Source organism: Zophobas morio, unplaced genomic scaffold, assembly GCF_036711695.1.
Source record: "Zophobas morio isolate AGI-343-1 ecotype UQ-CSIRO unplaced genomic scaffold, CSIRO_AGI_Zmor_V1 ptg000017l, whole genome shotgun sequence".
NCBI lineage: Eukaryota > Metazoa > Arthropoda > Insecta > Coleoptera > Tenebrionidae > Zophobas > Zophobas morio.
The window spans coordinates 10,204,815-10,216,961 of NW_026972122.1; the positions used below are offsets into that span (position 1 = coordinate 10,204,815).

The window sequence follows — 12,147 nt, forward strand, 5'->3', positions numbered from 1 at the left end:
GTTTGCAGAGACGCTAAATACCAAACTGTAAAGGACAAAGCCTAAAATGTATAAAAAACTTAAGTGAACTCAGGTGTAGTAAGTTTTAAGGAATCGCTAGAAGAGGAGACAGAATAGAAGTATTAAAATAATTCTGTTCGTTAACACAATTTAATTTAGCTCTTTGACTGACTTATAAATTTCGAGTATTTTAAAAAATTAAGAGCAACGTTTTTGTTTAAAATGTGTAGGATTTTGACATTTAGCCGGATGAAAGAGTGTTTTGTAAAATATGATTGACAAAAACCGAGTTTGTGTTTGTTATGCCTGTGTTAGTATATTGTGAAATTAATTTATAATAAAATAATACTATTGAAAATTACATATTCAAATATTTTAGAAATTATTGGTAAAATAGCTGTTGGTTTGTAATTGTGCAAACGTCTTCTCATCTGAACATTTCCTTTATCTAACTAGGTAGTACTGCATTCGTACTACTTCCACGCACAAACTTTTAAATTGATCATGTCCTATGAATAAACGGGATCTCGCCTCCTATTTTAGAGTCTACTTAGTTGGTGCTGCGCTTCACATTTGGTAATCCTGAGATAGACCTATTTGCATCCTACCTAAACCATAAATGCATGACATATGTACCCTGGTCTGTAAACCACGACTCACTCACGGTAGACGCATTTGCCCTGTCATGGAGCCAATTCTTTTTCTATGCGTTTCCACCTTTTTCTCGTATATTGAGAATGTTAAATAAGAAAATTCGTAATAGAGCAGAGGGTATCTTGGTAGTTCCGCAATGGCCCACTTTCTTCTCCTTTCAGTCTAGTTCACCCACTGACAGATTCCCTTATGTTGACGGCAGGACTTGTCTCCGGCAGGCATATAAGCAAGGAAATTTGCTTTCCTCGAAACAATGATAAATTCCTTAGCTCCAACCACATTAAAACAGTATCAGGTCACCTACAAACTGTGGTGGACTGACTGTAATCAAAAAGCCGTAACTCTATTCTGTTCTACACATGTTGAAATCTTGAGTTTCTTCCAATACTTACTAGATACATTGACACACAAGTATGCCATATTTAATTCTGCCCTTGCTCTAATATTACCTAATGATGTTGGTAATAACATTTGCATAAAGCGGTTTTTGAAAGGGGTTAAACGACAAAGACCAACAAAACCGAGATATTTAACAACCTGGGATCCCACAATAGTTCTTCAGTACCTATCTGGTGCGACCTCTGGCCTTTGGCACAACCTTTTCATAAACATTATATGCTCTTATTAGTTTTTTCTGTACATGTATAATTGTATATACATACATACTTTTCAGCTGTGCAACAATATTTCTTTAAACGTCTACCTAATTAGATAAAGAAATGTTCAGATGAGAAGACATTTGCACAATTAAACAGGTTAAACGATTTTATGATGTTCGACCGCAATTGTGCTAGTTTTCTCATCTGAACATTCACCCACCCTAATGTGCAAGAACAGCCGAATATTGTTGCACATTCATTTTAAACTTAATGAAGCGCAGCGCCAACTATAGTCTAAAATAGAAGGCGGGATTGCGGCTATTCAGAGGACGTGATCAGTTTAAAAATTTGTACATGGAAGTAGTACCGGTGCGGTACTACCTAGTTAGATAAAGAAATGTTCAGAAGAGAAGACTAGCACAATTAAGGTTGAACATCATAAAATCGTTTGACTTGTTTAATTATTCAGTAAGTTCGGATTTCCCTTCTTTTTATTCACTGACGTTATTTTAGCTATTTTTAACTCTTCCTGAAACATACCTCTCAAATTACAGTTATTAATTAGGTGAATTATAGGCCCAGCAACATTGCCATTTTCTCATTGCATAATTTTAATTTAAATGTATTTATTTAAACCACAATAATCTGAGTTTTTGTTTTTTAACGCATCATAGATTGTAATTACCCCCATTTAACAAGAATAGTGAGCAACGTATCCTTGGACCTTTAAGAAGAAAATGTTTAAAGTATAAAATAGGATCAACATTGGTAATTAATTTTTCAATTAAAATTATTTTTTCAGTATTGGAAATGAAGAATTTTTATTAAAATAAAAAATTTCCAGAAATTTATGGAGTTAGAAGTTTTCTGATTCAAAAATATACATCAGTTTCTAGATTCCGTTTCTTGGATGGTGGTACAAGACATTTATTCTTAAATATATATGCATTATTCCACGCAATTTGCAGTTTTAGTCTTCTCGCCTCAGGTGAAGTGGAACTGTGGCTATCTGTGAGATCCGCTCTTCGTAGAAGGAATTGCGTTATTCGGCGTAATCGCAGAAGTGACGGTAAGTTTAATTCGTAATACTCTTAACCCTCTTAATCTTCTCGCCTTGGATGATGTGGAATTGCGGCTCTCTGTCTGATCCGCTCGTCATATAAAGAATTTCTTTACTGGGTGTAATCGCGGCAATGACCGTATAGGATTGCATAAGGGCTGTCAATCGTAAGTTGGGGGAGGGTGTTGGAATCGTGTCAGCCGATTTATTGCAACGAGCGCAACCTTTTTATAGCGGTTGTCCCTTCTACTCTGGACTGTTTGAGTGGTGACAGCCAATGAGAGCGCGTTATGGTGATCCGTTGGTGTCACCTCACTTCATACGGCAGCGCCAACGAAAGGGTACTAGCAGAGCACCCCGATACTAAGGGTATTTAAGTTACAATGATTTAAAAAATTATTTACATTTGTATGAATAAAGGATTGTACATTTCGATTCTCACTGCGAGAATTTTCTTTTATATTTATATTATGAATTTAAAATGTGTTTATAGTATCAGTATCATTTCTTGATGTTATGTTATGAAGATGAACACAAAACACGAGTACAAGCAGTGCTGTTTCCATTAACTTCAGGAGTCCCAGGTTGGAAAAACTTTACGGACGAGATCTCGAAACAAAAGAAAGTAACATGAAAAATAATAAATTATAAGTTTGATGTTCACCTTTTGCCGTATTTAAAGGAGTTGTAGAAGAAAAGTGGGGTTGCTGAAGGATGTTCAGATGCTCTTTGTCGCAGATAAGTGAGGATTTAAGTTGATTACTACTTGATGATAGTAACAACCTGTTTTTAAGACGAAGAGGAATAAATCTCATTCAAATGGTAATTGTGTTTTCGACTTAGCTAATCAGAACTCGTAGCACTCGTTGAATTTCGTAACTATAGTTCGATTCTTGTAATTTTGCGTAAGTGCTGAAAACCATCGCAAATAAAACATCTGGGATGTTTCAGTTTCTGTCTTCTTCTAACTCGCTGTGGCTCTTACTACAAAGAATATGCGTATTTCGTAACCCTTTGTCAAATTAAAAGAATCGAACTGTATACGTAGATTAGTTTGGACTATCATAATTTATTTGAAATGGACGATATTAAAAGCGAATAACTGGACCATCATAGATAAAATACTTTTTTTAATGCCACAAAGTTTCATTCATCAGACTGAAATCACTAACGTAAATGATTCATTGATGTTTGATACAGGATGATATAAAATAATTTAGAAGTAGCCAACATGACATCTACATTTTTGGAAAAACTAACTTGTGAAAGTTGAACAAAAAAAAAACTCTAAAATGTTTCAACACTTTTTTGTAAATCAAGCCAAAAATTTATTAAGTTGTCTGTGATTTATCAATTTAAATTGAGTGTAAGCGATTTGCAAGTCCAATATATGTATATTAGGGTGATTCAAAAAAAAAAATAATTTTTTTTTTCGTGCAAAGAGGTTCAAAAGTTTCTTTTCAACGTAAAAAAATACCAGTTAAAATTTGAGCTCTTAATATTAATATTAAGACCGTCCGCATCGCGTTTTTCTATTTCCCATAAGAAGAACATGGGAAAATTTTTGTTTGCACCTTCTGATTTTTATTGCTAGCCCGTCGTGTGTCGTGAAAAAAATTCAATCGCATATTTTTATAGAGAATTGAACGCTCTACAAAAAGTGTCTCCTATGATTGTGCGATTAAAATAGGAGACGTTAAATCTATTTGAATAGAATTTTCATGGATTTGAAGTGATCTGTTCACTCCAGGAAATCTGCATATTCTCTATTATCTAATGTTCCATTTCAAGCTTTTCTCCTTAATCTTGTTATTCCGGAACATTATAATTCGACTCGAATTACCTGCTGTGCATGAATGAATTCCTGAATTTGTAATAATATCTCATTGTTAGTAAGTAGTTCAATTACAGCCTTCCAATTAACTTGCATTTCTGTTTTACTAGCAGATTTCAATTACAGATTATTGTAGGTTCGTTTCGCACTCAAGGGTGAAAATATTTTTGTAAGAGTAAAACATTATCATTAACCGAATTCCGTATTCTTTTCATGGACGCTATATTACTTCACGGCAGTCGTTGAGGAAATTATATCTTTATTATTACCTGCAATAAGGGAAGCGAGCAGTTAGGACCGGGTTTCGTTTCCTCTATGGTAGACTCTAAACCCTGTTCACCCTGTGGTTCTGTATTGTTGTTAGTTGACTTCACCGCCGACCATAAACGTTTTAAGCCGAGCTCTCGTAATGGTTTCTGAAACAAAAAGACGTTTATGTGTATAATCCAGCCGTTAACTAACTAAATAGTTTTGTTGGTATGTACACGATGAGAAGATATACTCAAAAGCTAGATCTCAAAGGAAGCGGAGGTGGTAATGATCGTAGATGTTTACATTAATTTATCAGCAAAATTATATCAAACAGTATTCTTCATTATTGCACGTTTTATATGTAAATTTTTTCTATAACATCAAAAAGTATATAAACGTCTACGTGCAATTTTCCTGCTTTCTGTTAAATTGGGGGTTGTAAGTTGTCTAGAAACTACTTCGCCGCATTTGAGTGACCCATTTCCACAGTGTGCGATTATTGTTTCTGTAGTAATCAAACAACAACAGTTATTTGTATATCAAGAACGCAGAGTGATACTTTGTGCCAGAAACAGAAGGTGGGCGTGCGACAGTCTCTTGAGAATAACAAAGACACTTTGCGTTCATGATACGCACTTCATATTTTTTCCGCAGCGCAGGATAATACTGCAGTAATAAACTAAATTTTAAAAAGATTATTTTCAGTTGCGAAACTCTAGTCTCTGATCGGGTTGAAAAGTAAAATGGTAGTAAAAAGAAAACTGTATTTGAATGAGCACCATCAATAAAATCCTCTCGGGTGTATAGCGGGCTATAACTATACGGGGTGATTCAGTTTAATACTGGCATTTATTTATTTGTGGAATTACTAACAAATATGTCCGGTGAGACATGAGATTAAATAGGTTGACGATCTAGCCTATTCTAATGCAACAATTACAAAGTTTTGGGTAAACGGACAATGAAATTATTTAATTTTGATTACAATGGTCGTATTCCTGGTGGAGCACAATGTTTAACCGAGCCCGAAAACTATACTGTCAAACGTTAGTGAAATATACAAGTTTTCGGTAATATACAATTTAAAAATGTCTCGGATACTCTTGATCCTTTGTTTTTGAATAACTTTAAAAGAACCTTGGGGCCGCCGAATATCCTTTTTAGGAATATAAGCGAATCTTTTCGGGCTTTTGTGTACTATGTGTGAAAGTAGTAGAAAACACTTCGGAAAAGTCTGGTATTTTGTTTTTGAAAATGTTTGAAATAATGTTATGAGTCCTTCGTATCTTTGTTTTTAATATATGAAAGAATCTTAAGGATCACTTGAGGACTTTTTTTAAAGAGTTTGAAATAATCTTGCGCAAACACTTTTTTTTATAATTTTTTATCATCCACTTTTTCCGAAAGTTCGCCGAATAAGTTTTCAATACAATTGATACATGAACACGCAATGTTTCGACTGAGTTGGTCAAAATCTGTCTTCCAGAATTTTCGCCAAAAGGTTAGTTTTCAATACCAATTGTGCTACATCTTCTCATGCGAACACTCTCTATTTAGTTAACTGGTAGCAACGCTACGTAGTCGTTTCTACGCACAATTTTTAAAGTGATCATAACTTTTACATAAAAGTAAAATATAAAGATTCCTTCAATTCCGCAATTATTAAATTGTGTACACATAAAATCTTCTAGAAAACAGTTTTCAAGATTTCGTGTCTAGTATCTTTTACTCGGTAATCAAATACGGGATGATGCTAGAACCTCATGTCTAGTGCTTTTAATTCCATTAGGAAATATAGTTTTTCCCTAGAAATGCTTTTGGGTACGATCTAGAGAGTTAAAGCAGTTAGGATCTCCGACACAAACACTAAAAACCTAATAATAATCTAAATACAAAAACTATTTAGGCCCCAGGGTAGCCTTTATAGACTTATTTTCGTTAAGTTTGTTGGACACGAATAAATTTTCAGCTTAATACAGTTTTATAAACTTAGAAAATTGAAATAACAGTTGTTCCATCAACATGTTAGTGCCTGTTCAAACGCCATTCTTTTAGAATTCTACCAAGAAAATACGATCGGGTAATAAATTGAGAATTCTCTGAGGATTCTATGAACAAGGTCGCATTAGATGTGATATCTAACAATTTATTAATCTCTCAAAATAGTTTTCCAACCGTTTAAGAAATGATTGGGTGTTATCGAATCCCGGAAAAACATTAGAGATATTAATTTATGATTTACCATAAATTTGAATGAAAACTTGGGATAGAGAATAGGTAATATGATAATATACTATCGTATATAGAATGAAAAGTTAATCATGTTGTCTGTTCTTCTCGTGCACCAACCCATCCGAGGACGTAATAGTTGCAAAATTGTAGCAATCTATTTAGCCATGATATAAAATTCAAGGAATTCAAATAATGTCATAAAAATTGATGTAAAATTGATATAAAAACAAAATTTATGAGACTGCCGTGGTACGTACAGAAAAAAATTGCGTGTGAAAAATATAAAATAAAAATTTTCTTATATTGTGTCTACTTTTTCAAAATCTTAAAAATTAGAATTACTAAAAACAATTAAATACGCATGTGCAGCAAGACCTAGCAGGCTATGGGGTTTTACACCCTCCACAAGTCGACAGATAGTTCTGTATCTACGGGATAGAGCTACAAAACCTACTAATACAGAGTTTCTACAAATGATTATCGAGTCGAAGTACGTCATGAATACGTGCCGCCTCTCAGATTTGAACTTTATTAAATGCTCAAGGACGCATGATAAAAATCACACGCATATGTATAGCTGATTGCCTAAATGTTTTATATCTTATTAAAAAATAAAACTAATTCATTACAATAAAAAAAAGCAAATTTATGCTGTTCACCATTTTGTTCAAAGCACGTGTTCACTTCAAAAATGTTCTGTAATACTTTCGTCAATACCCATTGTTCAATTTCATGTTGTAACAGGAACTCCTGACTGTTGAGGAAATCTTGTCAAACATGTTTGCAGATTCTGCTCAGTTTTATTATTTGCAAAATTTATTGTAAAGAAACAGTAAAACAGTACGATGTTACAACTGAAGAAAAAGGATGCAATGACTGCAATGTCAAATTTTTGGAAAAACAAATAGCGTCGCATAGATTTTTCTTTCCTACAAGTCATTGGCATCTGTCACATTTGAAAACTTGATAATAAAATTACCTGACCCCATCACGGATAAAAATCCAAAATATTTAAATATGATATATTTCAATTTTGATTTGACAGAGTATAGCCTATTTTAAATTTCTACATATTATTTCATACACAATACACATTATCCTAAAATCTTTGGATCTCTAGAGCTAGGTCTATATGCGCCGACATAAATCTCAATTGTGACATGGTTCCTCGATACTAGATCGGTTACCGTTGATGCCTTCACGATGTGTTAGTGCTAGATGTCGTTTTTTTTTTCCTTTCAACCCATTTCATGCCCTAGCGTATTCAAAGCGCCTGGCTGTACATGCCCGGGCAAGCATATTTGTAGTCAGCCACATAAGAAAATTGCGTAACTCGATCATTGAAATCAGGCTAAAGCTCTGCCTCCTAGTAACAAGTCTACTTAGTTAGATGAAAAAAGAGTGTTCGAATGAGAAGACGTAGTACATTTAAGCAGGTAAAACGATTTTACGACGTTCTACCTTGATTGTGTGCTGTTCCTCTCATCGTAGCACTCGGTTCCCAACCTCTCCAACCCATATGACAAGCCCTTACGTTACTACCTGGTTAGATAAAGAAAGATTGTTCGGATTATAAAACTGAGAAAAATCGTTTAACCTGTTTAACAATATTATGTAATTTTTGACCTTTACCGAAACACCGTCGAAAATTACAAAAAAATTCCTGTTGCTACTTTTGATCTGTAGAAGTTTCTTACGGCTTCATTTGTTTGAAAATTTCGACACTTTTTCATAATCACTAAAATCAAATACGAAATAATTTAACATATCAATTATAAAAATTTGACTTTAAGCCTGAACATTTTGAAAAGTAGTGACCATAACGACTTCGAATTATTTCCCTCATAGACGTATCGTTCTTGCGCAAACACGAGTTTTTTCGTAATATGTGGCCATCCAATTTTTCTGGGCTTTGTTTTTAAAATAATTTGGAAAGTCCTGTTTTGTCCTTGAAAAACTTTCAATAAATCTTGCAGGCTTTTAGGCTTTTTTAGACTAAATTATAAGAGGTGTCCTAAGACAAGTAATAAAACTCGCAGTATTAAATTTTACAATTTTTGTATGAGGAACTAAACTCGTTTTATTGTCTGTGTTGCAAAAGCGAATGAATTTCTATTTAAATATATAATTTTAAGACAATTTTTTTATTTTACAGACACCAAAAAAATTCAGTATTAAAAGTAATAATACGTTCATCATCAAATACTGAAATTTTTTCAATTGCATAAAAAAATCTAATAAGCGTGCAGTTCTCTGGCAGTTATAGCAGAACTCATTTTCTTCAAATTTTTCATTTAATCTTTGACACGAACGTTAAATTGTCATTATGGGTCATTCTGAACCAAGTGTTAAAATAATCGGAAGCATTTTTACCATGTACGAGATATGTAAATTATAATTAATGTTAAGAATAAAATAACAGCAAATTAAATTTAGCATATAATACTAATTTAATTATGTTTAGACAGTATATATCCAAACAACAATTATTAAGAACATAATTTATTTGGAGCTTAAATGAATTTGAGTAGCGTTTAATCATCGGGTGGGCGATCAATAATAAGTGGATCTGGGAAAGTGCCACGACCACACATCTTTTTTGAAATCTACGTTCAAATAAATTATAAGCATACATTTCGCAAAACAAGTACAACATGCAAGCATTTATGAAATTGGATCTCAGGTTTTACCGCCATTTCGAGTATATTAATCGCAAAACTCTATACTTGGTTGCAAAATTCGAAATGTTTCTTGTAGTCAATAAGAATCACTGCATTCCCAAATATTTGCCGAACAATTCCTGACTACTACTAATTTTATATTTGCAAATTTTTCCACATCGTACTCCATACATTTAACTTCATATACAGGTCTTTAAACTTTATACTTTATAGAAAGTCTGCTTAACATCAGTTTGTCGGTATATTATAATTAAAGGTGGCCACATCATATTGTAAATTGTTTCGGCGCAGAGAAGCAAACCGTAGAATAAACTTACCAAGTTCCGAGTTGACGGAAATTCTGAACTTCAGAGACATTCTAGGGTGTAAAGTGTCAAGGGACAGATAGTTTGATGAAATTCCACTTAAACTCGATACGTTTGTACAAAATGACATTTTTTCCCTCTACATAATATATTAGCACTTATTAAACACTGCGTTATGTTGGCATTTATGTAGCTTTTCATCGTAAGCATTGACATATAAATCCATAACCCAGGTAATTTCGCGACACGGAATAAAAGTTTAATTCCCAAAAAAGTTCTGTCAGACCTTTTATTCCTCACTACATAATGCAGTAATTGTACGCGAGGGTTGAACTATATTTAGCTACCCTTGAAGGGTAGAAGTCCGGAAAGTGGGTCAGGCGACAGGCGTATTTGAATGCACTTTTACTTGTAAAGGATTGTGGCTCCACTAACCTTCAGTCTTTTATGGTTCTTCGTTTAAGAGCTTCTTGTGGTTTATATAAAATTTAAAACTGCGTTGAATAACCTTTGATCTGACATGAGCTATTTATAAAAGTACTTTTTTGTTCCAGGTGGTCGTGTCTACTTACATTAAAAAAACGGGATCTATCGTTACCTGATGAGTTTTGTTTAATTAAACGGTGTATTTATAGTAACGGCAAAATAATTGTTCTCGAAGTTGATGAGATTACAGGATTATTGAATGTAAATAACAAGATTTTTACATTAAATTGTTAAAAATTAATGGGTTGATTTAGTGACATTTGCAACATAGAAGTTTGGATAAATCTGCATTTTGATTACTACTTTATTTATTTATGTTTGTAACCGTGTAGAAGTAGAGGGAAAAGGAGCTTTGATATTAATTCGGCTAATTTTAAATACGGTAAACTTTGTTAAACATAGTTTAAAAACTATATTAAATAATAAATATCTAAAACTCCACTATAACGTATCTGTCGTTTCTCATAAAATTTAAATAATATCGTGAATAATTTTTATTTTATTTTTATGTGTAACATATATTCTAAACTTCAGATAACATCTTGTGTGTTTCTAGAATCATGAAAATCAAATTTAATAACATCTTTAAGTGTTTATAGTTTAGGACTGACACTTCCAATATTCTAATGGCGAATGTAACAATAAAACGTTTACAGCATGAAATTTAATATTTGAACATAAAGCGACAATATTAAACACCTCCGAGCTAACGTTAGATCGTCCAAATATTGCCAACATTGTTAACACCTCGAATCTTTCACTTTAATGTGTAAAATAAACCAATCAAAATGCAAAATGTATGCATTGTATACATACACGATATGATAAGTAAATCCATTAACTGGTATAATTAAAATCAGTACGATACCTTAATTCATTGTTGCATAACATTTTGCATATTTCAGCTGTTCATGCACGTTTTGGTCAGTATATATAAGTATATTTATAACTTTCTCGATATAGATTTAATTTATTATTTTCAAGTTTTAAAACAATTATCCTTCTTGCAAAAATTGTTATAAATTAATAACATATATTATATGCTGTCTATCTGTATGCAAGTACTTACAGCACACTTGTAAATACAAAAAAAACCTATTTGGTTATAATATGGTGAATTTTAATTTGCTACAGTTTATGCACATATATCTATTTATTTATGGTCTCTAGCTCACATCGATTTTTAGAAAAGTGAATGTATAGCAAAATAGACGGAGATATGGTGAAAATTTACATTGCGTAGCCGTATACACTAATAATTTTACACTGCTGATATTTCCAGATTTTGCTTCAGCAGCTCAATCGAAGAGGGTTCAGTTCTGCAATATGAGATAAGATGTTTATGGGATTTAATTTTGGTGACAGTTCGAACGGTGTAGTTTGTTTAGGTGATTTCTGTAGAAAAATAAATTCTACTGTTCAAACAAATATTTATTTCTATCCTTGTGGTATGACCTTATACAAAGTAATTTTTGTAAATATTATGTCTCTTTGTGATAAATTGTACTCCTACATGATTTGTAGTTGTAGGGAACACATTTCACTGAACGCAGATGATAATAATATTATCTGGTTTCAACTTTGTGATTTTTTTTTAATACAAATAGAACAGAAATAAGTTTTCACATCAGAATTGGGGACTATGCGAAATTTAATTATAAAATTATTATCAAAAAATACAGAATTGTTAACTTTATAGATCTTTTTTGTTACTGACACAATGGTATTCTAAACTTACTTATTTAAAAATTGCAAATTTTGATTTTTACCGCCCGATTATAAGCTAACGAATATAACTACTTCATGTTTTCTCGACGTTTTATGACCCCATTTCACCCGCCTTTCGTCTGTCATCTGTTGCCTGTCGTCTCTCTTGATTTTTTTATTTTACAGATAATTCTGAAACTACTGGACCGATTATTGTCAAATACTGTAAGTATGTTAAAAACATCGTTGCCATTGACAATCTAATGACGTCCCCTCAAAATTTCTCATAGCAAATACGATGTAAATATATATTATACAATAACATACTTCCGTATTT

General features: G+C 32.6%; 1 protein-coding gene across 1 annotated transcript in view; it reads right to left on the reverse strand.

The window, feature by feature from the left end:
- Window positions 1-12,147, reverse strand: part of LOC135130100 (uncharacterized) — a 188,722-nt gene that overhangs the window by 28,645 nt on the left and 147,930 nt on the right. Inside the window, exon 3 of the mRNA XM_064057421.1 lies at window positions 4,417-4,563. Within this exon, the coding sequence (XP_063913491.1) occupies window positions 4,417-4,563 (147 nt within the window). The remainder of the gene's footprint in view (window positions 1-4,416; window positions 4,564-12,147) is intronic.